Here is a 20,692-nt window from a genome sequence, read left to right as displayed (position 1 = left end):
AACAAGATAATTTTAATTTATGCATTCAACAAATATTTATTGATCTCCTCCTACATATCAGGCTCTGCTCTAAGCAAAGTCACAGCTTGCACAGCACATTTTAGTGGGAGAGATACACAATAAAGTATGCGCACTACATAATTTCAGATGATGGCAACAGATCTGAAGAAGGTCAGGTTGTATATCTGGGTATCTTTAGGCGAGTATAGTCAGGAAAGACTTCCCCAAGGAGTAAATTTTGTACCTGTGGCCTGAATGAGAAGACAGTGAGCATCTGGGCGAAGAGTACTGCGTGTCTGAAGGTAGAGGAGACAGTGGCTCCACACTGAAGCCGGAATCAAGCTTGTTCAAGAATGCCCGGCGAGGCCAAGGCCAAGTGTACATAAGAGAGCTTCAGGAGACAGAACCACAGAGGCAGGCAGTGGGCTCACGTAAGAACACTCCCTCTAGCCATACAGTGAGATGTCACTCAACCAAAAATGGAATGCAGTACTAACACGCGCTACAACATGGATGAACCTTGAAAACATTATGCTCAGTGAAAGAAGCAAGTCACAAAAGACCAGATGTTATATGATTCCATTTCCGTGAAATATCCAGAACAGGCAAATCCACAGAGACAGAAAGCAGATGAGCGGTTACAGGGGGATGCGGCATAGAGAAGTGACTGCTAAAGTATATGGAGTTCTTTAAGGTTGCATTTTTTTTTAATGTTTATTTATCTTAGAGAGAGAGAGAGACAGAGAGACAGAGAGACAGAGAGACAGAGCACAAGCAGGGGAGGGGCAGAGAGAGAGGGAGACACAGAATGCGCAGCAGGCTCCAGGCTCTGAGCTGTCAGCAGAGCCGGATGCAGGGCTTGAACTCATGAACCGCGAGATCACGAACTGAGCCGAAGTCGGACACTTAACCGACTGAGCCGCCCAGGTGCCCCTAAGGTTGCATTTTTAAGGACAACAATCATGAGAATTTTGTTTTTCAAAACTACAGACTGCAATCTATTAGCGGGCCCAGGAAATCAATTTTGCTCAATTGCTGGTCACAACCAACAATTTTTTTAATGGAATGGAAATGAACGGAAAATGCTTACAGTACAGTAAGGGTAAGTACTATTTGGAAGACTAACTCTAAGTTACATTTGTGTGTCCGTGTGTGTGTGCGCGCGCATGCACGCACGTGCTGGGTCATGATGTAAAAAGTATTGCTTTACTAGTGGTTCCTGTCTTGAAGCTTCAAAGCAGCACCAAGCTAGAATTTGAACACTCTCCCCATGTCCTCTGTTCCAATTCTTCCCAAAGGAGGAAGAGCAGCACCATTTCTTTGCATGAAAACAAATGAGTATGACAGAAAATGTGTTTGCTATCATCCATGGCTCCCAATCAATACCTAAAAGCCCTGAAAGTTCATTTATAAAAACCTCTACTAAAATAAAGTTCATCCCGGGGATAAAAGGAAGAAAAGGAAAAGTCATTAAATTCTTAAGAAAGAAAATGCTTTTGAAAAATAAATCCCCTAGGTCATTTTTAATCTATCCTCTAAATTAAAAGTATGGCTGCCACTCCCAATTGAAATCTCTAACGGTCAAAGTCACATCTTTGAACATCTCCTTTGATACTCCCCCTTTGTTTCTGTGAATCACCTGAACATGTCCACACAGTGGCTTTTCAACAGAATTTTAGAAAATCAAAGGAAAATAATTTTAGCAAGCCACTGGCTAGCATTTTAAAAATAAAGAGCCTAACACCATGACATTAATTTTTTCTTTATATTTACAAAATACTATATAAATACAAAAAGACAAACTGTGGACCAGAAGCTATTTTAGCAAATAAGACAGGAAGAAAACTTGACAGAAATAAATTACTCAAGGGACCTCCAAGTCACATGAAGCCTTTTCATGAGGCTCCATTCCCTAATGATTCCATAATATCTTGTCACACTAGCAAGAGAACATCCCATTCAGAGAAGAGAAAACACTGACAGAAGAACACAAAAGGGAAACAAAAGACATGGAGGCTGAAAATCCAGGGTTCAAGTCCATTTCTGCCACCTCCCCTCTATGTGACACTGGGAAATCCATTTAAAAATCTCTGCACCGGGGGTTGCCTGGGTGGCTCGCTCAGTTAAGCTTCTGACTCTTGACCTTGGCTCAGGTCATGATCTCACATCATGATCTCACGATTATGAGATCAAGCCCATGACGGGCTCCCCACTGAGCAGAGAGGCTGGCTTGGGATCCTCTCTCTCTTGGGCCACCTGGGTGGCTCAGCTGGTTAAGCGTCAGTCTTAGGCTCAGGTCATAATTTCACAGTTCACAGGTTCAAGCCACACCATGGGCTCTGCACTCACAATGCAGAGCCTGCTTGGGATCCTCTGTCTCCCTCTGTCTCTACCCCTCCCCCGCTCACATGCTTGGTCTCGCTCTCAAGATAAAAAAACTTAAAAAAAAAAAAAAAAGGTACTCCCTCTCCCTGCCCTTCTCCCACACATGCACAAGCACATGTTCGCTCGCTCGCTCTCAAAAAGTAAAAATACAAAAAATAATTTTTAATCTCTCCACTGGTTTTCTTATCTGTAGAGATAATAAAACCCAACCTACCTAGCAGAGCTATTGTGAAGACCAAAACTCAGCAAACATGGAAGCACACTGCAAAGTACTTTACAACGTTAGTTTTTTTAACATATTAAGACTGTCACTTCCATACCCGACTCAACACCTAAACCCAACCAAGAGTCTGTTCCCTCTCTCACCTCAAAAGCGAATGATAAGGTTTCGCTCCTGCGCGGGCTACATGTGAGGCAATACACTGTGCCATAATCTCAAACCCCGATCACATCAGTTAAGAGGACATTGGCTAGGGGCGCCTGGGTGGCTCAGTCGGATGAGCGCCTGACTTCGGCTCAGGTCACGATCTCGTGGTTGAGAGTTCGAGCCCTGCGGCGGGCCCTGAGCTGACAGCCTGGAGCCTGCTTCCGATGCTGTGTCTCCCTCTCTCTCTGCCCCTCCCCCAATGCTCTGTCTCACTCTGTCGCAAAAATACATACAAACATTAAAAAAAATTTTTTTTTAAAAAGAGGACATTTGCCAGAGTTCTTAATTTTTTCTTAAGTTTATTTATTTTGAGAGAGAGACAGAAAGACACAGAGCGAGCACACCAGTGGGGGAGGGACAGAGAGAGCGAGAGAGACAGAGAGCGAGAGCGAGAGCGAGAGAGAGAGAGAGAGAGAATCCCAAGCAGGCCCTGAGCTGTCAGCACGGAGCCCGACACAGGGCTCGATCTCACAAACCGTGGGATCATGACCTGAGCCGAGATCAAGAGTCGGACGCTAAGCCACCCGAGCCACCCAGGTGCTCCTATGGTTCTTGAATTACAGCTGAGGTGGCTACACACCTCCGCTCATCCCAGTTTGCACGGGGCTGTTTCAACATAAGCATCACGTTTCACTCTCGACAGTGTCCCAGCTAGAATGGCAACTTATACGGTCACCCTGATGTAGCAGATGTAAAGTTGTGGCACCAAGTGATGGCGAGGGGATGGACTCGGGACTCGCACTGTGCTCTCCGGGAGTTCCCTGAAAGCTGTCCTAAATAAATGAACAATGTCAGCAAAAACAGTGAGCTTGCTGTGTAGAACTGAGGCCCTCTCTAATCAGATTGCTATTCCTAAGCCCCTCCTATCCATAAACCCTGGAGCTAACACACACAAATATTCTCTCATTTAAAAATACCGCAAACCCACAAAATATTCCAGACCGAACCAATACTCAAATAAGCATCTGCGCATATACCTAAACCACAAAGAAACAGCTACGAATGTAAACCACTGTATCGTATCATCAACCCAAACTGCACGGCTCGGATGAGACACTCAGTCAGACTTTCTGAGCTGGTTTTCACTTTGCAAATCTGGACAATGTCTGTCTCCTCCACTCCCACACGGAGCTCGTTAGCAAGCACAGTGAAGTGCTCGGGAGAGCTCTATGAGCACAGCGGACTGTCACCCCATAAAACTTGCTAACTGACTGGGAAAGAAGGCTGAGGGAACGGCACATAAGAAAGCACAACCTCTACGAGCTGGCGGGTGGTTTTTCCCCTCCTCCCCTCCACAGGTTTCCAATTCAAATGTGTTGGCGGAAGCTTACGTAACAGGATGAAAAGGACCACTGAACAGTGGTATATTGGTATACTTAGTGTTAAGGAAGCCAGGGGTAATAATCCTTAAGCAGGGATCATGGATTCCTAGATCTGTGGTTGAGCTCCAAGAGGCCTACGAAGCCCCCAGACGACAAACGAGGTACAGGCGTGAGCAGGTGCTCGTGCACACGACCACATTCTTGCCTGTGTGAGTCAGTGATTCCCCAGCACAGAGGAAAGGGCCCTCACAAAGAGAAGAAAATTTCAGTTCTTTTGCAGCTACTACCTTGTATGGTTTCCTCGGAGAAGTCACTTTACCTCTGGGTACCTCAGTTTCCCGCCTCTGTTTTATCTACTTCAAAAGGTGGCCGTGAGGACGAGGGGGGGAAACACGGATGACCGTGCTCTAGGAAGATCAGGATTGTAACTGTCTCTTTTAAAATCACCATGAGATGCTGATACAAATCCTGTCTGGGGACGATTCCTATCTGTTTAGAAAGGAACAGCAACAGAATAAGGAAGGCAAATAAAGACACACAGTTAAAATTCACCTTCACTGCCCCCCCCCACCCCCACCCTGGATTTGCCGAGCCAGACCAGTCTGGGGAGATGTAAAGATCCCAAGTGCGGTTTCTGCCCAGCTCAGGCCGCTCAGTGACCAGCGTTGCACACTGATACATGTCCCCCAAATCTCAGTGCACAAAGTGAGAGTTCACAAGGTTAGGCGCATTAATTAGCGGGACTCATTTGGATTCTGTATTCATCAAATACAACAAGCAGCCATTCAATATTTGCCTGTTTGCACTGCTCTAAGATCTCTAATTCAAAGATCCAGTCAGAGAACAAAATAAAGCCCAAGAAAATAAGCTAATATAAACCTGTCACCATCGGAATGTGCCTGAAAGTAAATTAGCAGCTTTAAACCTTGGCAAAAGGGTCTGCACAGGCCTACAGCAGAGACAGTATTGAGTGATAAATGCGCAGGTTACAGAAGTGTGTCCCTACCGCAAGAGAAAGGAAAAATAAAGTAGTTCCAAGCAACAAGACTACTTCTACGCTTTAACAAATTCCTCTTAATTCCTTTTGCTTAGTTTTTATTGATCTGTAATCCTCACAGGAAGAACACAGCATTATACAGTACCTTTCAGATCCTTTTAAACTCAGTATGTCTATTCCCATGCTTTACTTCAATTAGTCTTACCTTCCTACATCTAAAATAAGCCGATATCCAGGGGTGCCTGGGTGGCTCAGTTGGTTGGGCGTCCGACTTCGGCTCAGGTCATGACCTCGCAGTTTGTGGGTTCGAGCCCTGCATCGGGCTCTGGGCTGACACCTTGGAGCCTGGAGCCTGCCTTGGGATTGTGTCTCCCTCTCTATCTCTGTGCCTTCCCTGCTTATGCTCTGTCTCTCTCTCTCAAAAATAAACATTAAAAAAAATAAAATAAATCTATATCCAAAATAAGCAACATTTTATAAATAAGTAAACATATGCGTTGATATGCAAGGGTAGACAGAGACTGACCATGATCCTTTGTATTTGAAGGGTCCTAGGTGAAAAGTACAGGATGAAACGGAACGTGTCACTACTTTTAAAGTAGCCCACAGGACTGCAGTTCTCGACAGTGGCTGCAAAGCAGCATCGCCTGTAGGTATTTCTAAATAGGTGAACGACTAAATGCACTTTTAGACCCTGGTTACAGAGTCTCTGGGGGCTAGATCTCTAGGCAGTAGTACCTTCCCTGATATGTGACCATGCTCTAGAACTACCATCAAAGGGCATAAAGTTCACAGCTTATTACAAGAGCTCCAGAGCAGACCCAAACCAGAAAGAAAAAATCCTCTGACTTTAGATTTGAGGGGCGGCTGGGGGGGCTCACTCGGCTGAACGTCAGATTCATGATTTTGGCTCAGGTCATGATCCCAGAGACACGGGACTGAGCCCCATGGCAGGCTCTGCACTGAGCATGGAGCCTGCTGAAGATTCTTTCTCTGCCTCCCTCTGCCCCTCTCCCCCATTCGCGCACTCTCTCTCTCAAAATAATATGAACAAAAAATAAAATAAATGAAAAAAAAAAAAAGATTTGAAGTAAACGACTGTATCTTTTTAACAAAAGCTTCCCTAGGGACAAACTTCGATCCCAACAGTGACGATCCCCCTGGGAGATAAACACAGAGATGAACAACATCTTCCCTCCCCCTGTTCCTCCCCACCCTAACTGGGGCCAGTCAGTCTGACACCAACCCAGCACCCAAAGTGCAAGAACGGGGCAAATACTCGGAATACTGAAGGCCACTCAATAGATGACCACTGATTATGGTGCCAACCTAGTTTTCAAGATCAGCTCCAGGGGCTCCGATGAGATTCAATTAATTTCTGGAAACAGGAACTACGTCAACCCTTTAGTTTAACACTCTGATGATACAATGTCCCTTGGACAAGCCTAAAACTGGGGGCTTTTTTGGACAACCCTATGAGGAAGTTGGAAAGACATTCAAAGATAATCACTAGGGGTAACCTTTCAAATCTCCTGGAGAATATGAATATGCCCAAACAGCAAGGAGGCAAATTTCAAAAAAAAAAAAAAAAAAAAAAATTTTTTTAATGTTTATTTATTTTGAGAGGGAGTGTGTGCAACCAAGTGGGGGAGGGGCAGAGAGACAGGGAGAGAGAGAGAATCCCAAGCAGGCTCTGCACTGTCAGCACAGAGTCCAATGCAGGGCTTGATCCCATGAACCATGAGATCCTGACCTGAGCCAATATCAAGAGTCAGACACTTAACCGACTGAGCCACCCAGGCGCTCCGAGGAGTAAATTTCAGAGGGTAGGTACCTCAGGCCACACCATTTCTCTGAGGCAGCAGTTACCTGTTCTTCTACCCTAACTCATCTTCAGCCCCACCTGCCCAAGGTTTCAAACAGCAGAAGGACAAGGAAGGCATTTTATACATTCACCTAAACCGCCCAGAGGGCGTCTCATAGGAAGCAGTGCTGCTCTAACCCACACTAGGGCCTGGGCTTTTTTCCAATCATGCTCCCAATGTAACAAAGAAAGGCAGCAGAAACTTCCCTCTCTCAAGCTAGTCTTCCTGATTAAAACCGTAAGGTTGAATTCCCCCAGGAAGGAGAATGGAATTTTTTGTTGCAGATTATTGCAAGGACTCAAAAAAATCTGTGCAGGCAGGAGCTAAGTGGCAGAGAATTAAGAGACAAGTCCAGCACTTAGAATTATGAAACACCAAGAAAACCAGGTTACAAAATTATTCTAACAGCCTGGAGAAGAGAAAACAAAAGCGGTTATGTCTGTGCGTGCCTGGTTTTTTTCCCCCATAACACCCACAATTTCAGAAACGTGATTACAATTCTTTTAGGATTAAGACATGTATTTTATTTGTATCTTTAAATGTAAATGCACTGCTGAAACTAACCACATCACTCTCCAAAATACTTTCTGGAAATGCTCTCTACCAGAGCATCCTTAGAACGAACACACACACATACACACACCCCATCTGACACAGCAGATACCAACCTGGCTGTCCCGTGCTGGGAATCCATGATAACCTGGAGTCAGAGGCTCGTTCTAAGAGAAAAAGAAGAAAATCAAGCATAAGACAAAAGGAAATGTTAAGGAGCATCAAATCATCCAAACTGATCAAATATAAATTCCTGCAACAGTCCTTAAGATGTTCTATCACTATATTCCACTCTAACTGTACCCCTGCCAGCAGCCTCTACAACGGCAAAAACGAAACCAAGCAAACATAGTATTTGCTTCAAAACACCATTCATAAACTCTATTTTCCTCGTTCAGCTAATTGTTTCCTTTTCAGTGTACCTCAAACGGGGAGCCAACTGAGATCTGGGGCAAATCAACTCCTAACTGTGAGACTTTAGCATCCCTGGCCCTTAACCACTAAAAGCCACCGGCAATCCTGAACACTAGGGACAACCAAAAACATTCACATATTTCCAGAAGTCTCCTGGCTCAACAGTACCACCCCTACTGAGAACTACGTCTTGGTCTGGAAGTTTTAGCCACACCCCCCTGTCAATATGCATTCCTTCAGTTCTTTGAAACCTACATGAAATCCCTTCCTCTATCACCCTCTATGACCCTAGAGACCCGAGTGACTCCGAACATGTATAAATTAAAATGCACTGAGGCTATTTGTACAATTTCCTTTTCATATGACATATGCCTTAATCAGATTTTTGTAACAGTATACCATAGTGAGTGTCTCATCTTCACATTAACCACTAAATCAAAATCCTGAAGGGCAAGAATGACAGTCAATAAAAGCTATGCAAACCCTATTAGTATAAGGTGATATGATCTGAGCACTCATTCATGGCTTGACCCATTCAATGATTCAGTCAACATGTACTGAACACCTAATATTTTTCAAGTACTGTTAAATGACTGATAGTCATCAGTAAGAAAGGTAAGGGACACAAGGCCCTTGTCTTTAAGTGAACTTTTAAATGGGAAGAGATACACGTGCCCATAAAAGTGTAAATGAGAATATGCTTTTGTAATTTTTTTCAACGTGCTCAACACCGCTCCCCGGAAGACGCTCATCCTCTTCTTCCAGCCATTTATATTTTCATTCAGACTAGCAGATTAACAAGGTAAGAATTTTCACGGATGGGACGTTCACATATGGCAAGAGAGCGCTTTCCAACCAATGGTACATCTGCTGTGATTATATCCTTACCTTTGGTTATCAAATACCCGCCGTGTTTTCAAAAACATGAAAGCAAGGAGCCAACTTAAGCCCACTGCAGAGACACCTTGTGTGTTCATCGTGGTTTCCCTGCTATCTAGCACAGCGTCTAACACGTGGTGGGCACACAAAACGATGCAGAAATACATACATGGAGCTCAACAAGCAGAAGTTACTTTGCCATCCATCACTGATTCAATCATTGACAATCCAAGTTCTCCTTTTTGATTCCTTAGTCTCTGTTCTGGATGTTTATAAATGAAGCCTCCGCAGAGAAAGCACATCAAAGATAACAGCCTTGAAAAATTATAGGTACCAAAACAATCCCGAGGAAGAGTGAAGCAGAAGGATTCATGTTTCCGGATTTCAAAGCTTCCTGCAAAGCTACAGTCATCAACATAGTGTGATACTGGCCTAAGGAATAGACATACAGATCAATGGGCTACAACTGAGAGTCCAGAATCAAACCCTTAAAACTATAACCAACTGATTTTTTAAGAGGATGCCAAGAAAATCGAAGCAAGAAAGAACACTCTTCAACAAATGGTGAAACAAATGGATGCCCACATATCAAAGAATGAAGTTAGAACGCTATCTCATCCCATACAGAAAATTAACTCAAAACAGATCACACACCTAAAACCACAAAACTCTTAGAAGAAAACACAGAAGTAAATCTTCACGATTTCTCGTTAGGCAACAGCTTCTTCAGTATGACACCAAAAACACCCGTGACAAAGGACAAACAGATAAATTCGGCTTCAAGAAAATTAAAAATTTCTGGGGCTCAAAGGACACCATCAATTCTGGGAATCTCCTGCCTAACATAGTGATTATAATTAATAATACCGTATTATATACTTGAGAGTTGCAGGGCGCCTGCATGGCTCAGCTGGTGAAGCGTCCAACTCTTGGTTTTGGCTCGTGTCACGATCTCACAGTTTGTGAGAGACGGAGCCCCGCATTGGCTCCGTGCTGGCAGCGGGGATCCCGCTTGGGATATTCTCTCTCCCTCTCGCTCTCTGCCCCTCCCCCACTCAATACAACTAAACTTTAAAAAAGAAAAAGAAGGGGTGCCTGGGTGGGCTCAGCCGGTTAAGCGTCGACTTCAGCTCACATCGTGATCTCATGGTTTGTGAATTTGAGCCCAGCATCGGGCTCTGTGCTGACCGTGCAGAGCCTGCTTCAAATTTTCTGTCTCCCTCTCTCTCTGCCCCTCCCCGCCCTCTCAAAAGTAAATAAACATTAAAAGGGTGGGGGGGCACCCGGTGGCTCAGTCGGTTGAGTGTCCGACTTCGGCTCAGGTCATGATCTCATGGTTCGTGGGTTCAAGCTCCGCGTCGGGCTCTGTGCTGACAGCTCGGAGCCTTCAGCCTGCTTCAGAGTCTGTCTCCGGTTCTCTCTGCCCCTCCCCCACTTGTGCTCTGTCTGTCTCTAAAATAAATAAACAAAAAAAAAAAGCTCCTAAAAAAACAGATCTTAAATGTTCTCACCATAAAAAATAAATGGCAATTCTGTGACATGAGGCTGGTGTTAGCCAACACTGTGCTGGCAGTCACTTCCCAATACATAAATGTACCAAATCAAAACCTTGTACACCTTCAACTTATACGTGGTTATGGGTCAACTATACTTCAATAAAGTGAGGGGGGACTCCACCAAGTAAATGAAAAGACAACTCACAGAACGGGAGAAAATACGGCAAGTCATACGTCTGATAAGAGGCCTGTATTCACAATACATACAGAACTCTTAAAAAGACAACCCAAACTTTAAAATGGGGAAAGAATGGGGCACCTGGGTGGCTCAGTCGGTTCAGCGTCCAACTTCGGCTCAGGTCCTGATCTCACGGTTCATGAGTTCGAGCCCCGCGTCAGGCTCTGTGCTGACAGCTCGGATTCTGTGTCTCCCTTTCTCTCTGCTCCTCCCCTGTTCACGCTCTATCTCTCTGTCTCTCTCTCAAAAATAAATAAACATTAAAAAAAAAAAAAAGCTATAAAAATAAAACGGAGGATTTCCATAGGAAGTTCTCCAAAGATGTACAAACGGCCAGTAGGTACATGAAAAGATGCTCAATATCTTTAGTCATTAGTGAAATGCAAATCAAAACCGTAATGAGAAAATACTTCACACCCGTTACGGGAACAAGATAAACTTTAGTGAGGATGTGGAGAAACTGGAATCTCATACACTGCTGGCAGGAAGGTAAAATGGTACGGGCACTTTGGAAACAGGCCCGCAGTTCCTCCAAATGTTAAAACAGAGTTACCATATGATCCGGCAACTCCACTTGGGGTAAGAAAGAAAACTGAAAACACATATCCACGTAAAACCTTGTTCAGAAATGTACGAAGCAGCTTTATTCCATAATCGCCAAAAAGTCGAAACAATCCAAATGTTCACCAGTTGCTGAATGCATAAGTATGATACATTCATAACAATGTTACTGGGCAATACAAAGGAATGAGGTGCTGAGACAAACAGGTAATCTTGAAAACACCATGCTAAGTGGGGGGGGAAAAAAACAGACAAAGGCAGCAAATTGTATGACTCCATTTATATGAAATATCCAGCATGGGCAAATCCATAAAGAAAAGAGATTAGCAGCTCTAGGGGATAAAAGGGCAGAAAGGGGAATGAGTGGTAACAGGTACTGGGTTTGTCTATGGTAGTGACAATGTTCTTGAATTAGTGATGACAGACGCACAACTTGATGATTATACTAAAAACTACCACAACACTAAAAACTACTAAAATCAATTTAAAAGGGTGAGATTTATGGTCTGCAAATTCTTTTTTATATTTTTTTTAGCGTGTATCTATTTTTTTGAGAGAGAGAGAAACAGTGCAAGTGGGTTAGGGGCAGAGAGAGAGGGAGACACAGAATCTGAAGCAGGCTCCGGGCTCTGAGCCTGACACGGGGCTCAAACTCACGAACTGTGACATCATGACCTGAGCCAAAGTCGGACACTTAACTGACTGAGCCACCCAGGTGCCCCTTTTTTTTTTTAATTTTAGAGAGTGTGAGAGTGGGGAAGGGGTCAGGTGGGTGGTGGGGGGAGGGGTAGAGAGAGAAAGAGAATGAATGAATGAAATCTTAAGCAGACTCCACACTCAGCATAGAACCCAATGCAGGGCTCAATCCCAGCATCCTGGGATCATGACCTGACCCAAAATCAGGAGTTGGACCTTCAACCACCTGAGCCACCCAGGAGCCCCATGGTCTGTGAGTTCTATGTCAATCAACCTGTTACTTAATAATAGTAATAACAGGCAATCTAGCTACTTTCACACTAATTTTTACAGGGGAGACATACAGCTTAGACTGTGACAAAAAGAACAGGGCTCTTCTGAAATCTACAAGTGCCTTATTTGTTCTAGATTCTATAATTCAATTCGACATCATTCCCTATAAATATTAACAGTGATGATGAGAAAGGTGATGATAACTGCTAGATATTGAACATTAAATCCAGGTATAGTCTCAGGATGGAAGGGAAGAGGAAGAGAAAACAACAAAGAGGAGAAGATAATAAAGCATAGGTACTAAGTGGGAAAAAACTATCAACCCAGGTCTGCTGGATTCCAAAGCCCCTGTTATTTCCATTTCATCAACTTCTCTTTTGTAATAACCACTCCACAATATTTAAGAAAGCAATGGAAGGGTGCCTGGGTGGCTCAGTCAGTTGAGTGCCTGACTCTAGATTTCAGCTCAGGTAACAATGTCAATGTGGGATTGAGCCTCATGTCTCATTCCATGTGCTGACAGCAAGGAGCCTGCTTGGGATTCTCTCCCCCTCTCTCTCTGCCCCTCCCCTGCTCATGCTGCCCTCTCTCTCCCTCAAAATAAATGAGTAAACTAAAAAAAAAAAAAAAAAAAAAAAGATAATAATGGAAAACACCAATAAGCAAAATTAACATTCATCACTCCCAGAGAATATCCCACATATAAACTCTATTCTTGAGTTCAGCAATGCAGAGAACTTTTTATAAGGAAAAAAGTCACATTCCTAGAAGCCGGTATTGTCAGAAACTTTAACAGCAAAAGGGCGCCTGGGTGGCTTAGCTGGCTGAGCGTCGGACTCCTGATTTCAGCTCAGGTCTGGATCTCTGGTCAAGCCCCATGGTGGACTCCAGGCTGCCAAGCCTGCTTGGGATTCTTTCTCTCCCTCTCTCTGCCCCTCCCCTGCGCACACGCACTCTCTCTCTACCTCTCTCAAAATAAGTAACAAAAAAAAGAAAAGAAACTTTAACAGCAAAGACAAATATAATACGTTGCACAGATATATGTCAGAGGAAATGGATTCACTCCTTCGCCGGCCTCTCAGCAAGGTCAGGCTCTTCTCTCCCCCATCTCTCAGATCAGGCTCCTTGGAACTCACCAGCTCTCAGAAACTCTGTCTCTCTGAAAGTGGCCTACACTTAATGACAAAGGCTCGCTCACCTTTCTAACTTTATCATGTACAAATCTGTCCCTTCAAAATGCATTAACTTTGCATATTGTTTAATTTATAAAAATGGATCTTATTGTACGCATTCTTCAGCAATTTCCTTTTTTTGCTCGAAACCATGAGATTCAACTCCCCTTATGAACAGTTACTGTATTTCACTAACGGGGACTACTGTTTGGTACCCTATCTTATTTACGACTATGCCGCAATTTATGGACCAGCCTTACTTTCCTGTTAATAGATTTTTAAGCTGTTTCCAGTTATGCTTTCTGTTTGCACTCACAAACCATGCTGTCTATGAACGTTCTTTTGGATTTGACGTATAATTTTTCACTCCTGAGACTGGCAAAAATGAACATGAAAACATCACGAGTTAGCAAGAAGAAGAGTAAATAGGCACCTTCACATCTAATAGTAAGAACAGAAGTATATTGAGACCACTGCTTTGGAGAGCAATTTGACAATAATCATTAAAATGCTAAATGCACATACCTTCCTGTAATTTCACATCTCTGACCTGTGCAGCCACTCTAGATAATCACTTGCACACGTGCTCAAAGAATCGTGTGCAAAGACTTTCAACGCGGTGCTGTTTCTCACAGTGAAAAACTGGAAAGAACCTCAGTCTCCGTTAATAATGAGAAACTAATGCTATTCTATTATTTCGACACCCCTGTGCAAGCTTTTAAAAAGATAAAACCTCTATGAACTATCTCAAGTCATACTAAATGACAGCAGAATAGCGTGCTGTTTTTTTAAAGAGGTATTTCTACAGGAGTGCCTGAGTGGCTCAGTTGGTTAAGCACCCGACTTCGGCTCAGGTCATGATCTCATGGTTTGTGGGTTAGGGCCCCGCGTCGGGCTCTGTGCTGACAGCTCAGATTCTGTGTCTCCCTCTCTCTCTTTCCCTGCCCCTCTCACACTTTGTCTCTTTCTCCCTCTCTCTCTCTCAAAAATAAATATTAAAAAAAAAAAAACATTTTAAGAGGTATTTCTACATGCATATTAGAAAGTAAATAAATGCACAGGGGTTACCTCTAGGGAGAAGAGTATGATCTGTGGAAGGCTGAAAGGGCATGCTTTATCTGAATTGTTTCAATTTGACGAAATGTAAAATCCACATATTGCTTGGAACATTATAAAGAACTAAAAAAAGTCACCATTGCCAGTGTTCCGTAGTGCTTTATAACTTCCAAAAACACCTTCATATAATCTTATTTAGTCCTCATGATGCAGAAAATAGGTTTTATGACCCTCATTTTACAGATAACAAAACTGAATCTCAGAAAGATTAAGTGATTTGCTTGAGGCCAAACAGCTAATGACAGTGGCTGAGGCACCTTCACACTTAGACCTTAACTCTGTACCCAGTACCTCTGCTGCCTCGTGACCATAGTAAAGAACACTCCTCTGGCCCTGGGACAATGTTGACAGTCCAAGATGTGCAGATCTGAGTTCTTAATCAGTGTGAAAATAATAACTGATACTTAAAGTAGACATGGAATTACAAGGCTGGCTAATGGAACGGACAGGCTAGAAATCGGACGTGTTAAACTCCAAGAGAACAGGCTTCAGCAGCTATGCGTGGGCCTACATAAGCAAACGTTCTGGCCGAGCAAGACCGGAAGAGTTCAAAACGGACTCTGCGTAGGCACAGAGGCTGCTCAAAAATAAGAAGAAGATATAAGAAATAAAATACAAACCACAAGAATCCTTAGTGACTAGAGGTCAGCAAGTAAACCTGTTTAGAAGCTTCTGGTTAGCAGGCCTGTAACAGAAGGCTCCTTAAGTAATGGTCAAATAAAGAACTGCAGTGGATCACACGTGTAGAGTGGACACCGAGAGAAGAAAAACAGCAGCTGACTTTTGTATTCTTTCACAGGTGGCTTAGAAGCTCCCACATGCACCTATGTTTGAAAAATCCACTTAAGCCAAAGAATCCTTCCTTTATTCAGTATGAGTGATTGAACAATCACCTTATGACAAGCACAGCGTTGGTATCCTTGCCTTGAGGAGCTCAAACTCATAATAATTACAAGAGAATGTGACTGATCCCATAACCAACAACAGTCAGGCCTCCAGAAGATCTTCTAGAACAGTGTGTGTGGGAATGGGGGCGGGGGAGGGTGCTCACTGGAGGACCACACCTCAGCACCGTGACTGACCGATGCATGCTTAAAAGACACGGTATTTCAGGGGCGCCTGGGTGACTCAGTCGGTTGAGCTTCCAACTCCGGCTCAGGTCATGATCTCACGGTCCATGAGTTCGAGCCCCGCGTCGGGCTCTGTGCTGACAGCTCAGGGCCTGGAGTCTGCTTCCAATTCTGTGTCTCCCTCTCTCTCTGCCCCTCCCCATTCATGCTCTGTCTCCCTCTGTCTCAAAAATGAACTAAAAAAAAAAAAATTAAAAAAAAAAAAACATTTCTTTTTTCTGAAAGACACCATATCTGCTTTTTTCTTTTTTGAAAAGCAAAAGGTACTGTTTCCTTAAGCATTTACTTTTATTTTTCAGAAACAGAAGAGAGCACGGGGAAGAGAGTCAGAGGAGAGAGAGAGAATCCCAAGCAGACTCCACACTCGGCGTGGAACCCAACACAGGGCTTGATCCACAACCATGGGTTCATGACCTGAGCAGAAACCAAGAGTCGGACACTCAACCAACTGAGCCACCCAAGTGCCCTTCCTTAAGCATTTTTAAAATACAGTTAAAAAAGAAGTGTTAGGAGAAATTAACAACACTGAAGATCAAAAAAATCCCTACATTCATACACAAATATAGTAGTGATAGAGTACTTTAGCCATAACCTCTAAGCAATGGAATGATCCATGAAATATTAACAGGAGCCTATGAAGGACACCCTCTGCCAAACTTCCCTGGTTTCACCTACGTAACAGATTGTGTGTTCAACATCCAGAGATTTATTACAAGGGTATTTCTCATTGGCTTCTATCACTGATGAGGACTGTCTAGGGGCAGGGTGTAGAAAACCGGAAATGCACAATGAAGTTACATCAAGCAATAATAAAAAAGAAAAAATCAAAACACACCTGGTTGTCTTTCGTGTCTAACAAAATCAAACCCATTTCACCAAATGAAAGAGGAAGAAAAATATTGAGAATGGAACAAAGTAAATTCCTGCCACCAGGCAATCTGGGGAGAGGAAAAGTAAAAAGAAGCAAAGGAAAGAAACAAGGCTGTCCTCTACAAACAAAACTTGGGCAATGCTAACAAGTCCAGATTTTTCACAGACTTATTTGTGGCTGAAAATGAACCTCACATTACCCTATGCACATTTAACAATGGAAGGAAGATTGATTTAAACCATACTGGCTGGAAAAAGCGAGTTGAGTTTCCTAAGATATTTCACTACCTTGTTTTGCAACCAAAGTAACTTGTTTTCCAAGTATGGACATGGGAGGGGAGACCACAGGAACTGAAGACTAGTACCTAAATTCCGTATGTTATGGCATGCAAAAACCAATCCCAGTAACAAGAATCTTCGGCTCAGGAAGACAGATTGCTAAGCAATCCCAGGGCATCATTCTGCTTCCAAGCCATATAGGATTCAAGGTACCCAGAGACAAGATGAAGACTTAGAAGGGATATGAATCTGGCGGTATCTAACAACACGGTCCCAACATAAATGCAACTGGTAACTGGTAAACCAAGCTTTCATGATCCAGTAAAATAAGACATAATTTATTCTACATCCCAGTCAAGACAACTGATGATAGTACTTTGTTATACTCACCACCTCCCACCCCAAACACCGTCTTCTTTTTTTCTTTTCTAAGTTAAAATAAAAATGCCCCAGTGTGAGTAATACGTTCATGCTAAAAGCTGACACAGGGATTTACTGGGTCCTGGCAGCCCACCTTTGGAACACACTAAAACGTCCTCTTTTCAAGAACAACCACAGAGTTCAAAGAGATAACCAATCAAAACCCTTTTCTTACAGCTGAGGAAACTGACACTGCAAGAAAAGTACTCTGCCCACAGTCTTTCAACAAAGCAGCCAGAAAAGAGAACCTACAGCCTAGAACCCTGGACTCTCAAATCATGGAAGCTGTTGACGCCTCAGACTCTGCTCACTGCCGCTGTAAGGAGCTCCACTCATGAGCGATAGAGAAAGCATGGACTCTGGGAGTGAGACAGCCGGCTGTGCCACCTTCTAACGGTGTGACTCTGGCCAAATTCCTTAATCTCTCGGATGTAACACACTGTGAGGGAGTTCCACAAGAATTCCCTCCCCGCCCCCCTGTCTATCAGTCGCAAATGACTCCAGAAATTCAATCAGTCTAAGAGGACTCATTCCTACAAAGTAACAAATTTCCAAATCAACAACAATCGATTTTTCTTAGCTTATGTTAAAGCCAGTTCTTTAAAAATACGTGCCGAATGGCCATCCCGCATCACCTGAAGGTGTTCAAACACGAGGTAACAACTAGTAACGTTATGAATCCATTCCAGCATTCAACGACAGAAAAATCAATGCGATCAGCTCTAAGGTGACCAAAGCAACTCGGCCTCTTGTGACATATGTATGGATGCTCCACACAATCTAGCAATCCACCCTGCTGGGATCAATTCCTGACTGGCTAACACTCCCAGTTCTTCAATTTCCTTACAAACCCATTCGGTTCTAACTTATTTTTTTAATTAAAATTCAATCATGATAACCAAATTGTATTTCCAAGTACATACATAATAAATAAAATTCCCCTTCCATCTACTCCTTCCGGTACCAAGGTCTGACATCAGACTATAAATATTCTTCAGCAGTTTCTATTTTTTCCTTTTCTAAAAAATCGTTGTTACATAGAAATAATATAAAATTTGCCATTTCCACCATTTTTAAGTGTACAGTTCTGTGGCGTTAAGTACACGCACACTGTTGTAGAACCTTCACCACTGTCTCCAGAACTGTCTCCAAGTGAAACTCACTACTCCTTCGATTCCCCATTCTCCCCTTCCCCCGTCCCTGGCAACCCCCATTCTACTTTGTCTCTGTAAAGTCGACGACTCCAGGACCCTCATGTAAGTGGAACCATAACCTTTTGTAACCAGTGTTCAAAAAACCAGTGTTCAGGAAGTTCTGACTTAACCATAATGTATTCAAGGTTCATCCACGCTGTAGCTTAAGTCAGAACTTCCTTCTTTTTAAGGCCAATATTGCATTGTATAGATAGACCCCTTCTGTTTAACTATTCATCTCTTCACGTACACTGGGTGGCTTCCACCTTTTGGCTATAGTGAATAAGGCTACTATGAACATGGGTGTGCAAATATGGAGTCCCTGCTTTCACCCTGCTTTCACTTCTGTGGGTATACATCCAGAAGCAGAATGGCTGGATTATTGGCAATTCTATGTTTAATATTTAAATTATGCCTAGCACTTGTCTTCCAAGTCTGTCATTCATCGTATTACGCTTAGTACTTTACTTTTTTTTTTTTTTTTTTTTTTTTTTTTTGCTTCCTGATTGGTCTCCTTGTTTGGCATCTCACTTTTTCTTTCACTAGAACTTCTTACTTCATTAGAAGAGGTATCCGTTTCCAAATACTAGGGTGTCTATTAATAACTAGACTCTGTACTGCATCGTGAAAGCCTTCTACACTGTTGTTCTTGGCATCCTGTCACATGTTTGCCAACAGACATTACAAAGTTCTTTGGGAGATAAGGGTTCAAAACTATGCCACCATATGGACCTTGACAAGGAGGCCTAAGACTTATATAATAATATAAAGACAGGAGTACTATGTCGATAGAGAAATGAAACCAAACTGTCACCACTCAATGAAACCAACAACTGTCAAACCAAACTGTCAAGCAGTTATTTTTTACCCTTTACTACAAAATTGCCTTACAACCATTTTGTTACGGAGCAAAACTGCTTGTGGCCAAGACACCCACCGTGAAACCACCTAGACCTGTTTTGTTATTATCGTGTTGTAGGAAGGAGTTCTTTAAATATTTTGGATAGTAATCCCTTACTAGATAAATGATTTGTAAATATTTTCTCCCATTTGGGGCTACTTTCCATTCTGTTGATGGTATATATCCTTTGATCCACAGAAGTTTTTCATTTTCCTGAAGTTCAATTTACCTGTTGTTGTTGTTTTTATCTGTACTTTCAGTGTCATATCCAAGATGCCAAATCCAAGGTCAGAAAGATTTACCCCTGTGTTTTTTTCTAAGAGTTTTACAGTTTCAGCTCTTGTGTTTAGGTCTTAGATCCATTCTGAGTTAATTTTTGTGTATGGTATAAGTGTCCAAGTTGGTTTTGTTTGTTTGTTTGTTTGGGGTTTTTTTGTTTTGTTTTGTTTTGTTTTTTGCATGTGGCTTACTGACATTTGGGTACCTTAGATCTCTATTTGCCATCTTCTTCCTGGCTTCTGAGCATCTGGAATTAAATATGCGTTCTACCCATATGCTGCTTATCAATTAGTTGACTCCCAGCTCCAAATACATCCTTTTTGCCTGCTCTCTGAAAATGGATCTGAGCCTTTTAAGCAGGTTCCCTTCGACAGCATGCACGGTGCCAAGCTGTGTCAGTAGAGAGCACAGGAAATGCATCTTAGCGGAAAGGGTTTTGCTTCCAGGTCCCAAGGTGCTTTCTCAGCAGTTTCCCACAAGACAAGGACTCTTCCTCCCTTCCAGCTCCTGCAGTGCAAAATAGCAGGCAGCAGCACCTCGCCATCAGCAGCTTCCCCTAGGAACCCCCCCTGGGCTGGTATATGGCACAGGACCTCTGGTAGGACAACTCCCTGTCAACAGCTTTCCTCAAGACCCGCATCCCCCTCTTCCTGAACATTTATCTTACACCACTTCACTTGAAAGAAAAAGCTACACTAGTATCTGGTTTGTGAGCGTCTGTGCTTTATCTTTGTTTTGTGCATCTGTTAGCAACGCGTGTCCAAAGGTACCAAAAACACTTAAGAGAAGTTGTTTTGGGAGGCTAGAAATGTTCAAAAATTTCTCCATATATATTAATAGTAATCGTTTCTTCACTTTACTCCATTTTGGATTACAAAAGGTTTCACAGGAACACTTTACTCTCAGACAGCAGAGAAAACCTGTACCCTAGAAGATAGATTTTGGGCAACTTTTAAAAAGGCAGAGTTCCAACAAGTTCTGCAGGTCTGGCATCACAGGGGAATTACTTCTCTGCCACTCAGAAAGCCACAGCCACGCCCTCTCCAACCAAGTCCAGATCTCAGCCGCTGGGGTAGGGGAGGTAGGCTCTTCCTTTGGTGCCTTATCTCAGCCCCAGGGGTATTGCTATTAGATATTAATTATATCAATATTGTATCAGGAAGTAAAGAAAACTCCAGTAGCAGATGTAATATAATAGCAGGTATAATATAATGTAATAATCATATA

At 43.0% G+C, this 20,692-nt stretch overlaps 1 protein-coding gene across 20 annotated transcripts in view; it reads right to left on the bottom strand.

The window, feature by feature from the left end:
• The window catches only part of RBFOX2 (RNA binding fox-1 homolog 2), a 285,909-nt gene that overhangs the window by 187,923 nt on the left and 77,294 nt on the right, over nt 1–20,692 (bottom strand). For 18 of the 20 annotated variants that reach the window (XM_053896024.1, XM_053896023.1, XM_053896025.1 and 15 more), the window contains exon 2: nt 7,665–7,715. The exons of the other annotated variants lie outside the window; for them this stretch is intronic. In XM_053896024.1, coding sequence (XP_053751999.1) covers nt 7,665–7,715 — 51 coding nt within the window. The remainder of the gene's footprint in view (nt 1–7,664; nt 7,716–20,692) is intronic. 20 annotated transcript variants of the gene reach the window in all.

Source organism: Panthera pardus, unplaced genomic scaffold, assembly GCF_024362965.1.
Source record: "Panthera pardus isolate Hobbes unplaced genomic scaffold, ASM2436296v1 HiC_scaffold_6, whole genome shotgun sequence".
Classification (NCBI taxonomy): domain Eukaryota; kingdom Metazoa; phylum Chordata; class Mammalia; order Carnivora; family Felidae; genus Panthera; species Panthera pardus.
Note: the sequence above shows the minus strand (reverse complement) of the source record. Positions and strands in the feature narration are given on the sequence as shown.